General features: G+C 57.7%; 1 protein-coding gene across 1 annotated transcript; it reads left to right on the forward strand.

Annotated features, from left to right (window-relative positions):
• Positions 1-3,638: 3,638 nt before the first annotated feature.
• On the forward strand, positions 3,639-23,471 carry GRK1 (G protein-coupled receptor kinase 1). The gene is made up of 7 exons (XM_035294823.3): positions 3,639-4,509; positions 6,417-6,544; positions 8,131-8,288; positions 10,029-10,112; positions 16,620-16,744; positions 18,187-18,388; positions 19,811-23,471. Exons 1-7 carry the CDS (start codon positions 3,811-3,813, stop codon positions 20,104-20,106), a joined length of 1,692 nt encoding a protein of 563 aa, XP_035150714.1. The 5' UTR covers positions 3,639-3,810; the 3' UTR covers positions 20,107-23,471.
• Positions 23,472-23,828: the final 357 nt, after the last annotated feature.

Consider the following 23,828-nt stretch of genomic DNA (forward strand, 5'->3'; position numbering starts at 1 on the left):
ATCAAGATTGTGTGGTCAGAGGGAGACACACAGATCAATGGGACAGAAGAGAGAACTCAGAGGTGGGACCCGCACGATATGAGCAACTGACTTCTGAGAAAAGCGCAAAAGGAATTCGATGAAGGAAAAATGGCCGTTTCAACAAATGGTGCTGAAGCAATTGGATGTCCATTGGCCAAAGGGGGAGGAAAAGGAGTCTCGACCTCTTAAACCTTATACAAAAATTAACTCAGCGTGGATATGAACGTAAATGTAAATTGTAAAACTATAAAGCTTTTAGGAAAAAGATGGGAGAAAATCTTCAAGTTCCAGGGCTAGACAACATCAAAAACACGATCCATAATATTTATATTCCACAAAATTTAAAACTTCTGCCCTGTGAAAGCCCATATAGAAAGGAGGCAGAGACAAGCTATCACTGGGAGAGGATATTCGAAAGCCGTGTGTCTGACAAAGGAGTCGTATGTGGTATCGACAGAATCTCAAGTCTCGTGACAGGAAAGCAAAGAATCCAGTTGTGACACAGTCAGAAGACATGAAGAGACCTGTCACCCAAGAGCACGCACAGATGGCCGTCAGCACGAGCAAAGGCGTTCGTCTACCGTTAGGGAAATGTGAATTAAAACCTTATGGAAATACCCCACACCTGCCGGGAGGGTGGCAGCGCTAAACCCTGGGGAGGACCCTGAGGAGGGAGCTGCTCGCCCTCGCTGGTGGGAACGGGAAATGGCTTGGCCACTCCAGAAAAGAGCTTGCAGGTGTCTTCAAAACTAAATGTGCAATTACTGTGTGACCCAGCATTTATCCCAGAGAAATAGAAACGTGTGTCCACACAGAGGCTACACCGATGTCCACAGCAGCTTCATTCACGATAGCTAAACACGGGAAAAGACCCAGGCGTCCTGCAGCCGGTGAACGGAAACAGGCTGCGGCGCCTCTTCCGCGGAGCACAACTCGGAGGTGAGGAGGGAGTGGCTGACACACCCAGGTGTGGGTGTTCCCGTGGACGACTGTGCTGAGTGAAAGATTCGGACCCTAAAAGGCCACATCCTGTCTGACTCCATTCATACAGCGTTCCTGGAGAAGGGGTGGTTGCCGGGTGTTGAGAAGGACAGGCTGGAGGAACATGGGTGCCATTTGTGAGGGGCCCAGGAGGGTCTCATGGATGGAGGCAGCCTTCGTCTAGACCGTATGGATGTCAGTATCCTCGTTACTTGGCAAGATGCCATCACTACGGGAAACGGAGTGAAGGACCTCTCTGGATTGTTTTTTAACACTGCATGTAAATCTATAATTATCACAAAATAGTTTAATTAGAAAGGGATTTCCAGAGCCAAATGAATTTGGGAAACTGTGTACTTCTTTTTTGAGAGCCACGTTCACCCTGAAATCACTAAGTAAGCTCTGTGATGGGCATATTTAACATATTTTTAACTTTGCTTGTTTAACATATTTAACCTGGTTTAACCAAATGCTTCTCAACATGACCACACGTGGAACAGCCTCCAATCCAATGGGAAACTGTCCTCCTCAGACCCTGCATCTCCGCAGCATCCGCATCACCTGCGGACTTCTTTACAGGTGCACGATCTTGGCCTCTTGAAGCAGAGTCTTTATTCTAGCAAAGTCTCTGGGCAATCTGTGTCCGTAGATGTTTGAGGTGTGGCCCAGGACAGGCAGGGAGACATCAGCAGAGGCGACTTCACTTCACAAAGCTCTGCAGTTGCCCTGATGGGTGAGCAGGCAGGAAGGAGTTAAAGTGATCAGCCCAAGGTCACCAAGGTCACCGCTGTGAAGGGCAGGGCTGGGCCCCTGCAGGGCTCCTGGGATATCACTCAGCTCAAATATTTACTCATGATCCACCTGCCAAAGCTCTCTGGAGGCCATAGGGACCTCGCCTCAGCCTCTTTGGTTGCTACAGAGGACCCTGCACCCAGGTGCAGCCCTGGTGCCCTCCCACAGGTGCCTTTTCTCCTTTGTCGAACATGGTGGGCTGGCGGTCTCAACTTCTGCTCGCTCTGCCATTCTTCCTTTCTGGGATCCTTTGCTTTTTCTCTGTGTGAGTTGGACCCAACACCCTGCTCACATCTCCTCATTCTTCTCCAAACCTTATGTAGTACCTACTGTGTGCTGGAATAAGACAGGCAGGGCCATGCCCTCATGAAGCTGACACTCCTATTGGTGCGACCATCTGCAGGTGTGTCACAGGTGTGTCCCAGGTGTGCCACAAGTGTCTCGGGTATGTCCTACCTGTCCCCCAGGTGCATCCCAGGTGTGTCCCAGCTGTCCCCCAGGTATGTCCCAGGGGTGTCTCAGGTGTGTCCCAGCTGTCCCTGTCTGTCCCAGATGTGCCCCAGGTGGGTCCCAGTTGTCTCCCAGATGTCTCAGGTGTGTTCCAGCTGTCCCCCAGATGTGCCCCAGATGTGCCCCAGGTGTGTCCTAGGTATGCCTCAGATGTGTTTCAGGTGTGCCCCAGCTGCCCCAGGTGTGTCCTAGGTGGATTCCAACTGTGCCTCAGCTGCATTTTAGGTGTTTCAGGCATGGCCCAGGTGTGCTCCAGCTGTCTCAAGTGTGCCCCAGGTGTTCCCCAGCTGTGTTCCAGGTGTGTCCCAGGTGGATTCCAGGTGTGCCCCAGCTCTCAGGTGTGTCACAGGTGTGTCCCAGGTGTGCCCAGGTGTCTCAAGTGTGTCCCAGCTGTCCCCAGATGTGCCCCAGGTGTGCCCCAGCAGTCTCAGCTATCTCAGGTGTGCCCAGGTATGCCCCAGGTGTGCCCCAGGTATGTCCCAGGTGTGCCCCAGCTGCCCCAGGTGTGTCCTGGGTGGGTCCCAAGTGTGCTCCAGCTGCATTTTAGGTATTTCAGGTGTTCCTCAGATGTACTCCAGGTGTGTCCCAGGTGTGCCCCAGGTGTGCTCCAGCTGTCTCAGGTGTGCCCAGGTGTTTCCCCAGCTGTGTCCCAGGTGTGTCTTGGGTGGATTCCAGCTGTACCCCAGCTGTGTCCCGGGTGTGCCCCAGCTGTATTCCACATGTGCCCTTCTGAGTGGAGCCTTGGTTTGGTGTAGCTCTGGGGATCTTCTGCTCCCTGGTGCTGGTGTCACCTGCAACTATCTCTGGGCAATACTGCCTTGCCTGCAAATGCCAGGTGAGTAGAAGAAAAGTGACGGGAGTTGAACCCTCCATAAGAGCTGGTGTCCCCACAGAAAGCTGTTCCCCCCAGGAAGCTTTTCACTGTGGGCTTGTTTCCTCTCTAAATTCCTATTATCAGGTGGTTTTCTTCTCACTTGCTATTTTCTTAAAAATAAAAATGAAATAGAGCAGGGAAAACAGCCTTCATAAATTAAGGTTTCTTCTCGTACCACACTCTCCTGTCCGGCCCCTTGGGAGTGGCTGCGGCAGTTCAGAACACAGCTTTGAGTGCCTCTCCAGCCCGGGGCCCCAGAAGCCTGGGGGTTGTTTGTTCTCAGGGGAAAAGCCACGCGGCCCCTCGGAGGAAGGGGCTGGGCAGAATGTCTAATCGGATTCCAAGCGGCTCAGGGGATTGTCTTTTTCTAGCACCTTCTTGCCTCTCCTAAGCGTCCTCAGTGACCCCAACTGGGATTTAGCCTGGTGCAGTGTCAGCTCTGGGCTCCCAGGGGCTCCCCAGTGGTCCCCAGGCACCCTTGGCACGGCCAGGGCATCTCCCTCGTCCAGCAAGGGCAGGGGCGGGCCACAGGCCAAGGGGAGCAGTCAGGCCTGCTCTGGCTGTGAGTGCCGCAGGCTTGGCCTCGGCCAATGGGCCCTCACGCCTGAGGCGGGCAGGAAGCCAGCTCCGGGATGGATTTCGGGTCCCTGGAGACTGTGGTGGCCAACTCTGCGTTCATCGCCGCCCGAGGCAGCTTTGACGGGAGCAGCTCCCAGTCCTCCCGGGACAAGAAGTACCTGGCCAAGCTCAAGCTGCCCCCGCTGTCCAAGTGTGAGTCCCTCCGCAGCAGCCTCAGCCTGGAGTTCGAGAGCGTGTGCGTGCAGCAGCCCATCGGCAAGAAGCTCTTCTGGCAGTTCCTGCAGTCGGGGGAGAAGCACCTGCCGGCCCTGGAGCTCTGGAAAGACATCGAGGACTACGACACAGTGGACAACGACCTCCGGCCGCAGAAGGCCAAGACCATACTGGCCCAGTACCTGGACCCTCAGGCCAAGCTCTTCTGCAGCTTCCTGGATGAGGGGTCGGTGACCAAGTGTAAGGAAGGGTCTGTGGAGAGCCAAGACAGGCTCTTCCAGCCTGTGCTACAGGCCACCCTGGCACACCTGAGCCAAGCCCCCTTCCAGGAGTACCTGGACAGCCTGCACTTCCTGAGGTTCCTGCAGTGGAAGTGGCTGGAAGCCCAGCCCATGGGGGAGGACTGGTTCCTGGACTTCAGGGTCCTGGGGAAAGGCGGCTTCGGGGAGGTGTCGGCCTGCCAGATGAAGGCCACCGGCAAGCTGTACGCCTGCAAGAAGCTGAACAAAAAGCGGCTGAAGAAGAGGAAGGGCTACCAGGTGAGCCGCACGGCCCAGCTGGCATGGGTGGGAGCAGGGTGGAGAGGGCCCAGGTCGCCCTCAGCGACCGGAGGAGGAAGGGCTACCAGGTGAGCCGCACGGCCCAGCTGGCAGGGGTGGGAGCAGGGTGGAGAGGGCCCAGGTCGTCCTCAGCGGCCCGAGGAGGAAGGGCTACCAGGTGAGACGCACGGCCCAGCTGGCAGGGGTGGGAGCAGGGTGGAGAGGGCCCAGGTCGCCCTCAGCGGCCGGAGGAGGAAGGGCTACCGGGTGAGCCGCATGGCCTAGCTGGCAGGGGTGGGCGCAGGGTGGAGAGGGCCCAGGTCGCCCTCAGCGGCCGGAGGAGGAAGGGCTACCAGGTGAGCCGCACGGCCCAGCTGGCAGGGGTGGGAGCAGGGTGGAGAGGGCCCCCAGGTCGCCCTCAGCAGCTGGTGCCTAAGGCACGCCAGCCTCGACACTGGGATCCCTGTGACCATGCGCTCACAGGCAGTTAGCATCCGTCTCCCTTGGAGAGTGGCTTCCACGTTTTTGGGTGGGGATGTGTCACGTTCAGTTGTCAGTTTTTCACCAGTCACAGAATAGATGGAAAGAGGGCCTCGCAGAGGAGGCTGTGGACGGCGGGGGTCTCCGGATTCTTTGTCCTGACTGCGGAAGACTTTCTGTCCCTGGCTCTGATCATAGCAGAGAATGCAGGAGGAACTGAGGCAGGATGGAGGCGGAGGCAGCCTCGCTCTGATGACTCGTTTGTGTGAGACGGACGGAGCCTGGTGTGATGCCAGGTGCAGGGACTGTTTCCCCGAGTGTGGCTGTTCTCTGGGGTGGGAGTGAGTGACAGGCATGCCGGTGGTGCTGAGTTTCATCCGCTCTGCCCCGCTGGCGTCAGACTGTGCATCTGGGCCAGGATCAGCAGAAGCTGCTTACAGGTCTTAAGGGCAAGATGCAGTGGCCGTGCCGGGCGTGGATGTGATCTCCTGAGCCAGCCCCCTGCACTTCGGCTCCACGAGGCTCCTGGCCTCTCTCCTACCGCGCAGCCATGTTGAGGGCACGGGAAGCTCTCAGGGCAAAGCAGCAGCTGCTGTGCACCCTGGCTCTGCAGGCCCTCAGCCCTGAGTGAAGGCAAAATATCAGGTGCTCGTGGCGCTGGGCAGAGGCCCCGGAACACCTGGGTGTTCTCACCGTGGAACTCAGGGGGAGTAGCCGTGCCGTGTGCTTGTAGCAGTGATTCTAAAAATGAGCTTTCTTGACATCTGATTCTCACACCATGCCATTCACATCTACCTGTCAGTTTAACCCAACAATTAGCCTCTTCTCCTGACTTCGGTCACCTGACTGAACTTCATACTGAGACCAACTGAACACCTCCCCATGAAGTGCAGACAGAGGGGCCTCCTCCTCTAGCCGCAATTCCTTCTTCAAAGAGGGGTGTGCTGTCCTGACCCACACACTTATAGGTTGAGCATCAACCTGTAAGTTGGAGCATCGTGAGGTCTCACAGACAAAATAAAGCAGAGTCGTGAGGAGGTTTGGGAGGCGCTGGGCTGTGAGCCCAGCCCCCGGGGCCAGGACGAGAGGGGGCTGTGGCTGCAGGACTGCTGGGCAGGCCAGGCTGCTGGCGTCCTCATCCGTGTTGCTCAGCCTTGGGCTCGAGCCTCACCTTGCCGGAGGCTGGCCCAGAAGGCCAGAAGCCCCTGTATGTGAAGGATTTCACATGTGTGATTTTCTGATATAGGGGTGCGGGCATGTTTTGAAGTCCTTTGCAATTGCTTTGTGAAAGCTGCATTTAAAGTGTGTTTGCAACTCTGTTTAGTGGCTGTGGGTGCAGTGGGCATGGCCGTGTGCACACGGTCTCTGCGATGCCCTGGCCCCTTTCCTGTTCAAAGCCAGCACTGATGCAACATCTCACTTTTCAGGGTGCTATGGTGGAGAAGAAGATTCTGATGAAGGTGCACAACAGGTTCATCGTGTCTCTGGCATACGCATTTGAAACCAAAGCCGACCTCTGTCTAGTGATGACCATCATGAACGGAGGCGACCTCAGGTAAGGGCTGGTCAGGAAGGTGCCAGGGGACCTGCTTTCCCACTGTGTCAGGGTTTCCAGGGTCTGATGGGGCTGCTTCCCATGTGCAGAGCCATGGCAGCCAAGCCCTGCCCTCAAGGGAAAGCCTTGCCCCCATCACAGTCCCCTTCTCACTGTCTGCAGGCGCTGGTCCCTGAAACAATGCACCTCGGACCCACGTCAGTGCAGGAGCCCGGGAGGTGCCCAACCTGCCAGTCAGGGCACATCCTGTGTGCACCCTGGTGTGTGGGGGGCAGGTGGTGCCTCAGGGGACAAATGATGCAGTGGGGGGGCCTCTGCAGGGCTGGGGGCCTTGCACCAGGAGGGTAAATGAAGATGGACTTCACCAGCACCCACTCGTAGGGCTGACGCCGGAGCTGGAGACAAGACCAATTGGGGGCCGTGGCTTTGCTGTGCCCTGGCAGAGAGGAGGTGCCACTGCCTCCACAAAGTCCTGGCCCCAGATCTGCCTCTGAGGCAGGCCCCAGGCCCGGGTGGGAGATCAGATCTCAGGCTCGCAGTGGGGCAGAGACCTGCTTGGTACCTGGCCCTTGGCCACTGCTTGCTCTGTTTTCTGGTCTGTACGGTGGGGAGAGATAATACTTATGTTCAAAGATTGTTGGAAGATTCAGACAACGTGTGTGAAATACCCAGAGTGTCTGGTACCTGTAAGGGGGGGCTGGGCCATGGCTGTGGTTGGCAGCACTGTGCCCCATTCTCACCTGCTTTTAATTTCCAAGGAAACTACTCCAGGTGAGGCTGGCAGCCCCATTGTTCAGATGAGGAATGTGAGTCCAGACTAAGTCACCACACAAGGCACCTAGAGAGAGGAGGGGAGGGGAGAGGGCCCTGGGAAGGGGAGTCACAGGGGTGCCCAGGTGGAGGGGAGGGGAGAGGGCCCTGGGAAGGGGAGTCACAGGGGTGCCCAGGTGGAGGGGAGGAGAGGTGGCACTGCAAAGCAGGCACAGGTGTGCCCAGGTGGAGGGGAGGGGAGAGGGCCCTGGGAAGGGGAGTCACAGGGGTGCTCAGGCGGAGGGGAGAGGGCACTGTGAAGCAGACACAGGGGTGCCCAGGCAGAGGGGAGGGGACGCTGGGAAGGGGAGTCACAGGGGTGCCCAGGGTTTTGCTTGTTAGGTTTTGCTTCTCTGCAGAACCTGTCAGTGGAAAACATAAAACTGATGTGTTTCGGGGTAAGGAAGAGGCTGAGAAGAAAAATCTTCCTGCAAATCCTTCATACGTCCGAGGAGCTCGGGCCTGTGGAGCTGCGTCCCACCTCGTCCCAGCCCCTTCCTGAGATGGCTTGGGCTGTTTCCCAGCACCTGCGTCCAGGGCTGGGCAGCCGGGGACCGGAGACACACAGGGACAGCCCTTTCTCCCCATTAGCAGTTGTAGTTCAGGGTCCTGAGGTGCTAAGGCCGCCAGCCACCGTGGCCCCGGTGTGCGGGGGCCAGGCCTCAAAACGACCAGAATGCTGGCCGAGCCGTGGTTCTGAGGCTCCCACTCTGTCTTTCCCTGATGTCACTCCCCATTAAACCCTGGGCGCACGGCGCCCGCCTGTCTGCCCCCAGGTACCACATCTACAATGTGAACGAGGAGAACCCTGGCTTCCCCGAGCCGCGCGCCATCTTCTACACGGGACAGATCATCTGTGGCCTGGAGCATCTGCACCAGCGGAGGATCGTCTACCGTGACCTCAAGCCCGAGAACGTCCTGCTGGACAACGACGGTAGGTGCCACCGTGCCTGTGGCTGGGGGGGATGGGCTCTGAGGAAGGGCGGGCGCGGCTTCCCTGGAGGGCTCTGCATGAACCTCACGAGGGCAGCGGTTGCATGGCTAGGGTGGGGGATGTCATGGACACCAAGTCACAGGGGTGAGCACAGGGGCCTGCAGTGCAGAACCTGCCGGAAATGGCGTCTGTTATGCCCTGTCCTCACTGTGCCACCCTGTGCCTTCTGCTGGGATGAGCGTCACAGAGGGACACATCTCAGAAATAAACACGAGGGTTTAGGCTCCCGACACTGGCAGGTCAGGCAAGCGCCAGACGCACGCGAGGGGCCTGAGAGAGCGCGGGGAGCAGAGGGCGACGAGAGGAACTCAGTGGGCAACACCTGTACCCAGCAGCCCAGCTGCAGCTTGGCCAGCCCCTTCCCTATACCCTGCGCCCGCTGCCGTCAGCCAGGGAGCTGCTGTCGTGGGCGCGACATGTGCTGTGTATGTGTATGTGTATGTGGCTTGTGGGGCGTGTCTGCGTGTGTGTTGTGTGTGTGTGGTGTCTGTGGTATGTGTGATGTGGTCTGTGTGGTGTCCGTGGTTTGTGTGTGTGTGTGGTATCTGTGGTGTGGTCTGTGTGGTGTCCGTGGTTTGTGTGTGGTGTGTGTGTGTGTGTGGTGTGTGTGGATGTGTGTGGTGTGTGGTGGGGTCTGTGTGGTATCTGTGTTTTGTGTGTGGTGTAATATGTGTGGTATGTGGGGTGTGGGGTGTGTGGTGTGATCTGTGTGGTGTGTGTAGTATGTGGTATGTGTGTTTGTGTGGTGTCCGTGGTGTGTAGTGTCTGTGGTTTGTGTGTGGTGTGTGTGGTGTACATGTCTGTGTGGTGTCTGTGGTTTGTGTGTGGTATGATCTGTATGGTGTGTGGTCTGTGTGATGTGTATGTGGTGTGGTCTGTGTGGTGTGTGTGGTGTGTGGTGTATGTGGTTTGTGTATGGTATGATCTGCGTGGTTTGTGTGTCTGTGTGATGTCTGTGGTTTGTGTGGTGTGGTCTGTGTGGTGTGTGGTGTGTGTGGTGTGATCTGTGTGGTGTGTGGTGTCTGTGGTGTGTGTGTTGTGGTCTGTGTGGTGTATAGTGTCTGTGGTGTGTGTGTTGTGGTCTGTGTGGTGTATGGTGTCCATGGAGTGTGGTGTGGTCTGTGTGGTGTCTGTGGTGTGTGTGTTGTGATCTGTGTGGTGTGTGGTGTCTGTGGTTTGTGTGTGGTGTGATCTGCATGGTGTGTGGTGTCTGTGGTGTGTGTGGTGTGATGTGTGTGGTCTGTGTGGTGTGTGATGTGTGTGTAGTGTGTGGTGTGGTCTGTATGGTGTATGGTGTCCGTGGAGTGTGGTGTGTGTGGCGTCTGTGGTGTGTGTGATGTGGTCTGTGTGGTGTCTGTGGTTTGTGTGTGGTGTGATCTGTGTGGTGTGTGGTGTCTGTGGTGTGTGTGTTGTGATGTGTGTGGTGTGTGTGGTGTGTGTGGTGTGTGTGTCTATGTGGTGTCTGTGGTTTGTGTGTGGTATGATCTGTGTGGTGTATGGTGTGTGATATGTGTGGTGTGGTGTGTGGTTTGTGTGGTGTGGTCTGTGTGATCTGTATGGTGTGTGTGTCTGTGTGGTGTGTGTCATGTGTGCATGTGCGTGTTTGTGCAAGGGTGGCTCTGGGCCCGCCGGCACCTGTCCTGTGCAGCCAGGGGTGACTCTGCTGTGTCTGCCTCTCAGGCAATGTCCGGATCTCTGACCTTGGGCTGGCCGTGGAGCTGCTGGAGGGGCAGAGCAAGACCAAGGGCTATGCAGGGACCCCAGGTAAGGGTCTGAGCTCCGCTGGCGAGGCTCGGTGCATGCATCCCCATGTACGTGTGTGCCGGTGTACACCGCGCACGCATGTGAGTTTGTGCATATATTTGTGTGTGCACGTGGCATCTGTGTGTGCCTGTGCCTGAGGGTGTCTGTATGCATGTGTCTGTGGTTGTGCATTATGTGTATGTGAGCGTTGTGGACCCTGAAAATCAGAGACAGGTCTCAGTTAATTTGGAAAGTGTATTTTGCCAAGGTTGAGGATGCACGCCCGTGTGCCCAGGGTGCTCACAGCACAGTTTGGTTTCGTACATTTTACGGAGACATGAGATGTCAATCAGCATACGTAAGATGACCATTGGCTCCGTCTAGCAAGGAAGCCCAACTCGAGGCAAAGTCGGGACAACTCAAAACCGGGGAGTGGGGTGGGCTTCCAGGTCCCAGGTAGATAAGAGACGAATGTTTGCATTCTTCTGAGTTTCCGATTAGTCTCTCCAAAGGAGGCAATCAAATAAGCGTTTATCTCAGTGAGCAGAGCCTGTGAGCAGAATGGGAGGCAGGTTTGCCATAAGCAGTTCCCTGCTGGACTTTTCCCTTTTGTTTAGTGATTTTGGGCACCAAGATATTTTCCATTTACAGCGTGCATGTGTGCTGTGTGTGCATTCCCGTGTCCTGTGCACACATGTGTGTGCATAACTGCATCTGTGCACATGTGTGTGTGTCTCTGTGCACACGTGTGTGCCTGTGTCTCTGTGCACACGTGTGTGTTTGTGTGCATGTGTGTCTGTGTGCCTATGTGCATGTGTGTGTGTCTATGTGCCTGTGTATGCATGCCTGCGTCTCTGTGCATACACGTGTCTGTGTGCATGTGTGTGTGTGCCTGTGCACCTGTGTGTGCATGCCTGGGTCTCTTTGCACACGTGTGTCCATGTGCCTATGTGTGAGTGCACATGCACGGTGCATCCTGCTGCCTCCCCCATCCCATCTCACTCATCTCCTCTCACCTCCCCCCAGGCAGGGAGGCTCGCAGCAGCTGCAGAGGTGAGGGGACCCCACAGCCAAGCAGAGTGGGGTCTGTGTCCCGGGCCTAGCACCTGCTGGCATGTGGCCTGTGTGCTTTACTTGACCTCTGGGCCTCCTGCTGGCACTGGGCGGACAGCCTTGCTGAGGAGACCTCGCGCGCCACGTGCCCAGCACCTGCGTACAGCAGCCGCACTCTGAATCTCAGTGCCTCCTCTCTCCTCCGCAGTCTTGAGGGTCCGCGTGTTGGGGCTCACTTCTGCTGGGATTTCTAGAAAGTGTCCCTTCCCCATGATTGCTCTGGCTTTGGGGAGGCGGTGCTGTCACCTGATGGGGTTTGTGTGCGGTGGTGATTCGGTCCTTCCATGCTGGTGCTTAGGCACGGGGCGTGTTTGTGCCGTGGCCATGGCAGGGCCATCCTCGCCGCAGCTGGACTCAGGGGAAGGTGCATCTCTTCCCTGAAGGGATGAGGGCTAAGGACTGTTTTCCTAAAGTTCTGAGGAAGGGCAGTGCCACATCCACCCGGCACAGCTGTGTGGCAGTCTGGAAGTAGGGTTCAGTAGCCACTGAGTGCACATGTCTGTGTGTGCTAGTGTGCCCGTGTGTGCCTGTGTGTACCTGTGTACCTGTTTGTATTAGGGCTCTGTGCAAGTCACCCAGTGGTGGAAGGTCTGAGAGCTTTCTGGAAGGTGGCTCATCCTGGGGATCCCACGGCTGGAAGCCTTGGGTGGCACCTGCTTTTCATGAGATGATCCAAGCCTCTCTGGGTGGGCACTGTGCCCCTGGGGTCTTTGGGACCCTTGCCAAGCCTGGGTTTGAGTGCGTGGGTGGAAGCCCCCTCACACATTTTGGGGAGATCCAGGTGGCCCCTGAGGTCAGGACGTGAAGGGTTAACGTCACAGATGCAAAGGTCCTAGCTTTGAATGTGAGTGTGAGGGCCCAGCTGACCACCAGGGGGCTCCACGCCTTCACTGGTGCATGTTCCTCGGAGTGCCAGGTGCACAAAGGACCTCCCAGCATGTCTCTGTCACCCAGTGCTGCCAGGCCGGGCTCAGGGCTCAGGCTGTGACCAGTCCCCCTTGCCAGTGCTGTGCAGCCCAGGGCAGAAGCAGGGCAAGGCCGTCACTGCACAGTCCTCAGTCTCCACCCGGGGCAGGAAGTGCTGAGGGGCAGGAGAATTTGTGAACAGAGCAGATGGAGCTGGCTCCCTCATGCTTGCTGTAATATTTATTGGCTGCTTCGTGGCTGCAGGTCCCTCGGGAGACCTGGGGCACAAGCAGACGCCGTCTGGCTGCATGGTGGGGGTCAGGCCAGGAGGGCTGGGGGCTGCTTGGCCCAGGAGCCGAGGGAGCCCTGTGGTCTGGTGGGCCCTGCTCATGCACTTTGGAGCTGGAAAGGCTCTGGGTTGGTCTGGAGGCCGAGATCGTGTGAGCAGCTCTGGGTTGTCTGGATGTTGTGATCGTCTGAGCAGCTCTAGGTTGTCTGGTTGTTGTGATTGTGTGAGCAGCTCTGGGTTGTCTGGTTGTTGTGATCGTGTAAGGAGCTCTGGGTTGTCTGGATGTTTTGATCGTGTGAGCAGCTCTGGGTTGTCTGGAGGCTGTGATCGTGTCAGCAGTTCCTCCCTGAAGTCTGGGCAGAATTCCGATGTCCCGGACTAGCTGGGCATAGTCAGGGTCTGCAGCTGTGTGTGGAAGATGGTTCCTACGACATTTCTGGGGAAAAAGGATTCTGTGGCCACATCAGCCTGGCCCTGGGGCACAATGAAGGGCCAGGAAGGACCTTGACTCAGAAGTGTCAAAACTGACCATCCCCAGGAGCCCCCAAACCCCAGCCTGCAGCCCGTGCCTGGTTTCTGGATGTCAGTCAGGTCATTGGACTGTGTGCTGGACCTTGACTCAGAAATGTTGAAACTGACCAGCCCCAGAAGCCCCCATGCCCCAGCCTGCGGCCCCTGCCCAGTGCAAGGACGTCAGTCATGGGCTGTCGGACTGGCCTGCCCACCACTGTGTGCCTGGCTGGCCTCACTTTGGTGGCAGCTGGGGAACTGACATGGCTCATGTATGCCCTATGTGCCACACGGAGCTGGCTCACGGGGGCGGCAGGCAGGCGCCTGAACTTCTCCTGGAGTCTGACTCACCAGAGTAGACATCTGCCAAGGACCCTGTCTGGTGAGCATGTAGCTGCATCTGGAGTGAGGGCCTGGAGCTCGTGGCTGTGGCCACTGGAGATGAGGGCAGAGTGCTCAGGGAGAAGGCCCATGGCCTGTGAGTTGTGGGCTGTGGGTTGTGCGCTGTGGGCAGTGGGCTGTGGGCTGTGGCCTGTAGTCAGTGGTCTCTGGGCTGTGGCCTGGGGACTGTGGGTTGTGGCCTATGGGCAGTGGGCTGTGGGCTGTAGCCTATGGGCAGTGGCCTGTGGGCTGTGGGCTATGGGCTGTAGGCTATGGGCCATGGCTTTGGGTTGTTGACTATGGGCAGTGGGCTGTGGCCTGTGGCCTGGGTTGTGGGCTGTGGACTGTGGACTGTGGCCTGGGCTATGAGCTGTGGACTGTGGACTGAGCTCTGGGCTGTGGCCTTGGACAAGTTTCTGCACATCCCTGTCCGTGGGCTGGGCATGAGTACCCATGGTGAGCCGCTGTGCCCAGCACTCAGGGCAGGCTAGAACAAGTGCTGTGCTCATCACCATGGCAGCATCGTGGCAGGGCCCGGAGAGTCTGTGGCCATCGCTCAGAGATGCCCCAGCTCAGTGGAGCAGGCCCAGGGCTGGACCAGGGAAGCCGCTGAGCTGAGGTAGGCAGGATCCGTGGTTTCTGCTCTGGAGGGGAAACTTGCTTACAAGGAGAGGGAAGCCTCAGCATGTGGCTATGGTCTTGAACCTCATCCCTATGAAGGAGGGATGCTCTGGAGGCAGTGAAAGGGTCGGGGAGGTCACAGCCTGGCTGGCAGGGTCTGCAGGGAGCCATAAGAGGTGGACAAGGCCAAGCAGGTGTGCAAGCCTCATGCAGAGGTGGTGAGGAGAGGAGAGGACCCCGTGCCAGCCTGAGCACTGCGGGGTCCTGGAGGCTGCAGCCCACACTGGATTCCATCTTCTCTGTGAGGAGCAGCTGGGGAAGGGCTCGGGAGGTGCGTGGCTTAGGCCGCGGTGATGGGAGGCGCCTTTTAGGGTGCAGAGGACTCATGGTGAGACTGTGGGACTAGGGAGAGAACTTGGCTTCAGCAAACTAGATGCGTGTGAGCCTGACCTGGCTTCCAGGCACGAACCTAGAGCAGGGATGCTTGTGGGTGTGGAAGTCCTGACCCCCAAGAACTGCCTCAATGTTAATAAGACCCCAACAGGTGCATGAGCAAGGCTGAGGCCCCTTCGGTCCCTGAGCAGCTGGTGGAACCAGAGCACAGGGCGGGGAGTGGAAAGTGTCTGGAATTGAGTAAGTGTTGGGAACTCAGAGACTCTGTGAACAAAGTTGGTGGCTGAACACACATGACATTTGCTTTCCCTCCTGAAGTCCTGGGATGGGGCAGTGAAGGGAGAGCATGAGCAGCAGTGTCACAACTGCTGGAGGACCGACGGGTGAGGGGAGCCAGCGGCCACACAGGAAGCAGAAGGCTATGCTTCTGCCGGAGCCCTCAGTGGCACGGAACTGACAGTGCCTGGCACCCTGGTGTCTGTGCAAAGGTCGTCTTGGTAGATGAATGACTGAGTGAGAGAAGCTGCGCCCAGAGCCATCCCTCCATCCCAAGATGGTCCTCCTGCACCCAGAGCCATCCCTCCGTCCCGAGATGGTCCCCATAGCTGCACCCAGAGCTGTCCCTCCATCCTGAGATGGTCCCCAGAGCCGCGCCCAGAGCCGTCCCTCCATCCTGAGATGGTCCTCACAGCTGCACCCAGAGCTGTCCCTCCATCCTGAGATGGTCCCCATAGCTGCACCCAGAGTTGTCCCTCCATCCCGAGATGGTCCTCACAGCTGCACCCAGAGCCGTCCCTCCATCCTGAGATGGTCCCCATAGCTGCACCCAGAGCCATCCCTCCATCCCGAGATGGTCCTCACAGCTGCTCTCAGAGCCATCCCTCCATCCCGAGATGGTCCTCACAGCTGCACTCAGAGCTATCCCTCCATCCTGAGATGGTCCTCACAGCTGCACCCAGAGCCGTCCCTCCATCCTGAGATGGTCCCCATAGCTGCGCCCAGAGTCGTCCCTCCATCCCGAGATGGTCCTCACAGCTGCTCCCAGAGCTGTCCCTCCATCCTGAGATGGTCCTTACAGCTGCTCCCAGAGCCGTCCCTCCATCCCGAGATGGTCCTCACAGCTGCACCCAGAGCCATCCCTCCATCCCGAGATGGTCCTCACAGCTGCACCCAGAGCCATCCCTCCATCCCGAGATGGTCCTCACAGCTGCACCCAGAGCTATCCCTCCATCCTGAGATGGTCCTCACAGCTGCACCCAGAGCCATCCCTTCATGCTGAGATGGTCCTCACAGCTGCTCCCAGAGCCATCCCTCCATCCCGAGATGGTCCTCACAGCTGCACCCAGAGCCGTCCCTCCATCCTGAGATGGTCCTCACAGCTGCACCCAGAGCCGTCCCTCCATCCTGAGATGGTCCCCATAGCTGCACCAAGAACCGTCCCTCCATCCTGAGAGGATCCTCACAGCTGCACCCAGAGCCGTCCCTCCATCCTGAGAGGGTCCTCACAGCTGCACCCAGAGCCGTCCCTCCATCCTGAGAGGGTCCTCACAGCTGCACCCAGAGCCGTCCCTCCATCCTGAGAGGGTCCTCACAGCTGCTCCCAGAGCCGTCCCTCCATCCCGAGATGGTCCTCACAGCTACTCCCAGAGCCATCCCTCCATCCTGAGATGGTCCACATAGCTGCACCCAGAGCTGTCCTTCCATTCTGAGATGGTCCTCACAGCTGCACCCAGAGCCGTCCCTCCATCCCAACAGTCCCTTCAGCTAAGAGCCTTCCTGGCAGCAGACTAGGGCTGCCTCTCTGGAGAGGACACACCCAGAGCTCTCCTGGGACACTGGACAACTGGGGAATAGGCCAGCAGCTCAGGAAGGGAGAAACCAGTGGCTGGTTCCCCCAGACCTTTTCTCCAACTTGGTTCTGAGAATATGGAGGACCTGCCTTTGCATAATCTGACCAGCTAGAGAGGAAAATTCAGAAGATAGTGATGTTGGACTCTCCTGAGTAAGAGTCCAGGAAGGCTGCCTCCGTGTGGCCACAACCCACAAGCCTCACCCTGTGCACCGCACCTGTAGTGGGCATGAAGCATTTTTGGTTGTTACAGCCTGGGGTGGGTGCTGCTGTCACCCAGTGGGCAGAACCTGGGGTGCTGGTAACGCTCAGGGCAGCCCAGCAACAGAAGACTTTCTGGCCCCAAATATGGAGAGTGCTGGGGTCCTGGGGGACGTATCCTGGGAGCATCAGTTCTGAGATGGCCGGGACAAGCACCCGCCAGGGACCTGGCCGCCTCTGAACCCTCAATGTCCCTTACTGGCAGGTTTCATGGCCCCCGAGCTCCTGCGGGGTGAGGAGTACGACTTCTCCGTGGACTACTTTGCCCTGGGGGTCACCTTGTATGAGATGATTGCAGCCAGAGGACCCTTCCGAGCGCGTGGAGAGAAGGTAGGAGGTGGCCCGCAGGTGTCTCTGCAGCTGCCCTGGCTCTCATTGGGGATGGGGCAGCGATGGGGTCTGTTACTGGGGTTGGCCTGGGAGTTGTTCTGTGGGGCCTGGGAGGGGGCACAGACTCACATCCTGGGGTCTCACTCCTGGGTGATGCTGTTCTGTCTTGATGGGTGATGCTCCCAAGGCCTGCAGGGGGAGGGGCTGCGGGACTCCAAGTCACCCTGTGCCCCAGAGCGAGCAGACCCTCCCACTGCAGAGCACGCCACCACTCAGCCTCTGAGGGCCCTGCTGGGGTTGGTGCCTCCTTGCGGGCCAGAGGAGGGAGGGTGACTTATCGCACCGTGGCCCTGGACCCTGGGGAGGGGGCAAACCTTCATGGGGTGGGGCCTGACTCTCTAGACACTGCTGAGGCCCGGGCTCTTGGGAACATGGTGGTAGGTCTCATCCCTCGCGGTTGCAGAAGAACTGGCTCCCCTTCTCCTCAGATGCCAAGAACCCGCTGCCCACTATGGGGCCAACTGCTCTGAATGTCCGGGAGTGTGGACACCTAGGGGGCAGCCAGGTCTCCTCTGAGTGCCTCCCGGGGTGCCCCCGGCTCCCAGGCCACCAGAATCGCAAACATTGGGAGGTGCCAGTCCCCTATTCGAGACAAGTGGAGCAAAGCTGGCTTTTTCTCTGGGAGAGGGACTCAGAGCTCAGGGCTGCGGCTGCCTTTCATTTGACCAAGGGAGTGGCCAACAGAGCCAGGAGGCGCCGTCTCAGAGTCCCATTGGCCTGCCTTGAGGTGCGGCCCTTCCCTGCCCACCTCCACACCACCTGGGCCCTGCCCACCCCTCTCTCTCCTGATCTCCCTGGACGTGTGGCCCCTTTTAGAGCAGAGTGGTTTCAGGACACTCACATGCCAGTGGTCACTCTGTGTCTGTGGGACGTGGTGCAGGGGTGGGCTGCCAGGGCAAGGGGACGTGTGTGGGAGGGGCATCGATGGCCTGACCCGGGGGCCTTGGGGGCTGAGCAGTGCCTTTCACACTGTGCCCGCTGGCAGGGCCTCTGTGGTGTGGAAGGGAGACCTCAGCGGAGCTCCTGAAGACGACAGAGGCACTGCGGCCTTCTGTCCACCAGAGCGGAGTGAAAACGGAGGCTGCTTCTTGGCTGGGCCCATGCCAGCCTTCGGTTTCCTGTCGATGCTGCTTCCCTCTGTGGGTGTGGCTGTGCCAGGGGTGGGTCAGCCAGAGTTCCCAAAATGCACGGCACTCACATGTGGCTCCTGGGAGCTTCGCATTTTGGATTCCATTCCTGAGACTGGAGCCTCAAGCGCTGCTGTGCTGGGGAAGGACACAAGGCCTCCCAGGTCCCCCACCTGCATGGGAGGAGCTGTGGTCTGGTCTGACCACCCAAGAGGAGGGGGTCCAGCAGGCCTGAGGTGACGCGTGTCCCTGCAGGTGGAGAACAAGGAGCTGAAACAGCGGATCCTCGAGGAACCTGTGAAGTACCCTGACAAGTTCAGCCAGGCCAGCAAGGACTTCTGCCAGGCGTTGCTAGAGAAGGACCCGGAGAAGCGCCTGGGGTTCCAAGACGAGACCTGCGACAGGCTCCGTGCCCACCCCCTCTTTAAGGACATTAACTGGAGGCAGCTGGAGGCCGGTACTGCTGGACGCGTCAGCCCCGGGGAGGGCAGGGGTCTGTGTTGCATGGCCCTCGGGGGTCTGCCCGGTCCAGAGTGCGAGAGTCGTCAGGGAGGAGTGCCTGAGACCCCTGAGGCTTTACCTCTGCCCCCAGCAAGGCCCCCAGTCCTCCACTCATCCTCCTAGCCCCAGGACAAGCCGATGGAGCTGGCATCAGGCTGGAGGGCGATGGGAGGCAGGAAACACACTGGCTGCACTGTGGCCTCAAGACCCAAACCTTCTGCCATGTGCCCCAGTACTGAAGGGAGCCCGAGATCACATGGAGTCTGGTGGCTCAGGCTGGCGACCGAGGAGAAAGTCCCCACCCAGCAGCACATGCTTAGTTGATGTGCAAGATATTTTGTATGTGTGTGCATGTGTGTGTGTGCGTGTGCATGTGTGCCTCTGTTCATGCACTAGTGTGTCTGAGACACAGCTGTGCCCTCTAGGACCCTGTGATCAGGTGGAAGGGGTAGGCCACGTGCACAGTGTAGCTGACTCAGGTGAGGACAGGGCCATGGGTGAGTAGGGAGCAGATGCTCTGAAGGAGAAGTTGCTTCCGTGAATCAAGGGCTGCAGCAGTGACTGCCAGACAGTGCCCTAGGCAGGCCCAGCGAGGCAAGGATGGCTGTGGCCAGGGAACCCAAGGGGCTCCAAGGGTTACAGGGCAAGGAGGGGCCAGGCCTGCCCCATAAGGAAGTCTAAGCCACAGAAGGGTTTGAGCCCAGAGTGGTGAGGCTGAGGAGGAACTGAGAGGAGGAAGCACGTGGCGGCTGTGTTCACCAGCGTTGGCAGATGGTCCTGAGGCTGCCGCAGAGGCCGTCTGGTGGCCAGCATGGGCCGGCCGGGTCAGGGTCAGTGCACTGAGAGGAGAGGTCCACCCGCCCGCTGGGGATGTCTATGGCCCACTCTGTGTCTGCCCATCGGGGGCCGGGGTGCGTCAGGGAGGGATGCTGGTTTGGGAGGGAGCTGCCAAGTTCACTGGAGCGTGTGCTCGAGTGCCTGGTGTCCAGGGTCTTCAGAGTGGGCAGGGGAAGCCCCGGTGGGGACGGGGTCCCAGGGAAGGGGTACTGGGGGAGGAGACCGCTTTGTGACAAGGCTTTACCGGAGGCTCCCGAGGAGGCAGACGGGTGTGCTGGCTCCTTTCACAAGAAGCCTCCAAAATGGGCCGTGGGACCTGGGGCCTCTTCCAGCTACTCACGCCCCAACTGCGTGGTCTCAGGGGAACCCAAGGCCTTCCAGGCACACTGGGTTTTCTCTGTCAGCTGCTGAGACACTTCCCCAGGGAAGAGTGGCCCCAGGCCTCTGTGCATCTCGGAGCTGCTGGGGGAGGCTTTTTGGCGAAACGGCACTTCCTACCCTGCGCGACGTGCCTTTCGCCTGTGTTTTTTGTCTCCCACAGGGATGCTGATACCCCCTTTCATCCCAGACTCCAAAACCGTCTACGCAAAGGACATTCAGGACGTGGGTGCCTTTTCCACCGTCAAAGGTGTGGCCTTTGACAAAACAGACACAGAGTTCTTTCAGGAATTTGCCACTGGCAACTGCCCCATCCCTTGGCAGGAGGAGATGATTGAGACGGGCATCTTCGGTGAGCTGAACGTGTGGCGCTCGGACGGTCAGATGCCAGATGACATGAAGGGCATCTCCAGGGACTCCAGCTCCTCCTCCAAGTCAGGGATGTGTCTGGTTTCCTAGGCGACGCTCCAGAGCCCACGTGGAGGAAAAGGACCCGCAGGGCTCGGTGGGGGCTGCCTGCCTCCGTGGTGCCAGCCTGGGGTCTGCCAGCGAGGGGACACGCAGCTCCACCCAGGTCCCCATCATGCTGGCTCCTTGCCGCCCAAGGAGGAGAAAGTGTGAATCAGCTTGCAAAGCCACCCGACGCCCACCCTGGTGCTGTGAGCCCCGGAATGAATAGTCCACTCATTCTGCTCCATTTTACTAACAAGACCTAAGCTGCTCTCCAGAATAAATAAGCCAAAAATCTGCAAACTCTCAGGGAGCCTCCAGCACCAGTGAGCGAACGACCGTGCGGTCAGGACGGAGACTTGGCTTGGGCCTCCCAAGACCTTTGCCATCGGCTTCCCAGAGGGAGCCATGTTCCTCAGCAGGAGGTGTGCTGTGGCCAGGTCAGGGGTTGGTGACCCCTGGCTGCAGCCCCGAGCCCCACTGGGGAGGGGCAGACCGCAGCCTCCGCCGGGTCTCTCTGTGCAGGCTCCTGCCCTCAGGGTGAGAAGTACAACTTCCCACAGATCCCAAGTCGGCCATGCTGTTGGGTGAGGAGCGTGTCTTCCCACAGATACCAGGTCAGCCGCACCCCAGGGTTAGGAGGACATCTCCCACAGATGCCAGCAGAGCTCCAAGTGGGCTGGTTTTGTGGAGACTTTGATGTGTCCTGTGGAGGCGCCTCCTGCGCCTGGAGACTGTCCTTGGGAAGCAAACCTCGACTGCACGATAAACCTGGCCTCTGAGCGTCTGATGTTTCTGAGACCTGGGTGTTCGGGAGGAGCGGTGGCGTGACTGGTGCTTCTTGACCTAAATCTGTCCATCCAGGTGCACCTGAGCAGGCCCGGGGGAGGCCCGTGGGAGGCCCGTGGGAATGGGTTTCTGTGCCTGCTCTTTCCCCTTCCTGTTTTGTTTTCCTTTTTTATTTTGAGATGGAGTCTTGCTCTGTCACCCAGGCTGGAAGGCAGTGATGTGATCTCAGCTCACTGCAACCTCTGCCTTCTAGATTCAAGCGATTCTCCTGCCTCAGCCTCCCAAGTAGCTGGGATTACAGGTGCACGCCACCATGCCCTGCTAATTTTTGTATTTTTAGTAGAGACAGGGTTTCACCATGTTGGCCAGGCTGGTCTTGAACTCCTGACCTCAGGTGATCCATCTGCCTCAGCCTCCCAAAGTGCTAGAATTACAGGCATGAGCCACTATGCCCAGTCCTCCTGTTTCGTTTTCTAGAAGGTTATACATTGATTAGGTAATGGTTATAAATCTCACTTCACTACACTCTGGAACATGAAGGACTCCGTTTCTGATTTTTTAAACCCACTTAACCTGCATTGCATTCCTATGACCCTGGATGGGTGAGCAATCTCGTCCGCCGTTACTGGGATCAGAGGACTTGGAGGGGCTGTGAACAGTCACAGCAGTGTAGGGGAGCCTGATCCCAGTGCCCGAGACGAGCCCCGCGGCCCCCCCGGTCCTCAGCAAGACCCTCTGCCTGTCTTAGGGCTGGTTGCCAGACACGATGCAGGACATCCCGAGAAATTTGATTTTCAGATAAATGAGGAATCACTTTTTAGCATAAGTCTATCCCATGCAGTGTTTGGGACATATTGTCCTAGAAAATATTCATTTTTCTGAAATTCGGGTTTAATGGGATGTTCCACCATTTTCTGTTTGTGAACTCTGGCCGGCCTGTTCAGCTGGTATATTTACCTGTAGCATCAGCAGTGGCTCCACTGCACAGGCACCTGTTGGGATGAAACCACGAAAGCAGCTTCGTTTTTGGCTTCTGCTGCCTCTTGGGTCAGTTGAGTGGTGTTTTCACCCCTTGATGAAACTCGCACTGGCCCCATGTATTCATACAAGGCATTCGAAAGCCCTACTGTCACTTTATTTTGAAAAACTTCTAAAGCTTCATGTCCCATGGAGAAAACACATCACGAATGCTGAGTAAATGATCTTGCGGAGACACGGGTGGGGGGGGGCCCGCCTGGTTCCAGAGCTAGGAAACTGCCGGCCCTGCCCGGGGCCCCTGCCTGATGCTCCCCACCCAGGCAGCTGCACGCCTGCCCTGTGAGCAGCACCAGCCTCCCACGGGGCTCAGTGTGTGGGGCCTCATGACTTTCACAATTCCACATGCGATGAGCTTCAGTGCCTCCTTCCTGCGGGGCTGCAGTGTCTGATGGTGGCGGTGCACGTGTCTCATGCCCACCTGCCTGCAGGGCAGCCATGCTCTCCGTGGCCAGCCTCAGCCTCCATGCACACACACACCAATGCACACACACAGTGAGGCACACATATGCACATGTACACACAGAAGTACACACACACTGATGCACACATGCACACTGGTGCACACACACTGATGCACATCATGATGCACACATGTGCACAGATACACACAGCAATGCACACGTGCACTGATGCACACACGTGCACATACACAGAGCAATGCACACACATGCCAATGTGCACATGTGCACACACATGCACACACAGCAATGCACACACACTGATGCACACACAGCAATGCACACACACTGATGTACACACATGCACACATACACAGAGCAATGCATACACACGCCAATGCACACGCACACACACACCAATGCACACACATGCACACATACACCTATGCACACACACAGCGATGCACACACATGCACACGTGCACACACACACTGATGCACACAGACACACATGCGGCATGCCTTCATTTTCATCTCCACACGGCTGGCAGAGGTAAGCACTGTTGTCCAGGGCTGAGTCCCAGGTGTCTGCACTGGCTCACGTGTCCTTGTTATAGTGAACATGCGGCAGCTTCACCCGCTGCTCACACTGGCTCAGGGCTGTCCCACAGGAACTGCCTGCTTTCTCTCTGCTTCTGGTTGCTTCCACTGGAGGAGAAACGGCTAGACCTGCATGCACCTCTCATGTCCCATGTGCACTCTGGTAGTGCTGGGCACTCAGTCCACACCTGCTCGATTCAGGGGGCAAACATTTCCTCACAGGCTGTGTCCTCATATGACCTGATATTTGTCATAAATCCAATTTATAATGTTTTCCATTCTTCCCCACAAAGCTGTTCATCCACGTGCAAGGCCTTGTACAAATCGTCGGATAAAGAGGGCCTTGCATAAGACACAGAGGTGTCAGGGTCAATGTGAAGCCCTAGCGTGAGGCGCGTGGAGGCCTCTGAAGAACTGGGGCTGTTGTGTGGATACTTTGCAGCCCTGTGTTCATATTCATCTTGATGATGTTCTTGTAATTACAGAAAACAATAAAATTTTCTGATGGGCCTTGAAATGCACCCCAAGCCCACGAAGCTGCTGCCTGAATACAGTCTTCCGTCTTGTAAGTAAATTAAGAGAAGAAAAGAGAAACAATTCCATCTATCTGTCTGGCGTTCACCCACACATTCACCATTTCCAGTGTCTTTTATTTCTTCCTGTGGATTCCAGTTACCCTCTGTGGGGCCAGGGCAAGCTGAGCAAGAGGGCCCCAGTCCCAGGTCCTGAGAACACCAGCCCTCAGCCTTCTAAGCCCCTGTGTTAGCACCCTCCATGTCCCTCCCTGGGCACCTGCTCGTTTCATTCCAGCTGCGGGATTCTAGCCTGGGGGATTTCCCTTTAGTGTTTCTTGTCTACTGGAAATAGATGATCTCAGTTGTTGTCTATTTTGGAATTTCTTCATTT

Source organism: Callithrix jacchus, chromosome 1 (assembly GCF_049354715.1).
Source record: "Callithrix jacchus isolate 240 chromosome 1, calJac240_pri, whole genome shotgun sequence".
In the NCBI taxonomy this organism is placed as follows: Eukaryota; Metazoa; Chordata; class Mammalia; order Primates; family Cebidae; genus Callithrix; species Callithrix jacchus.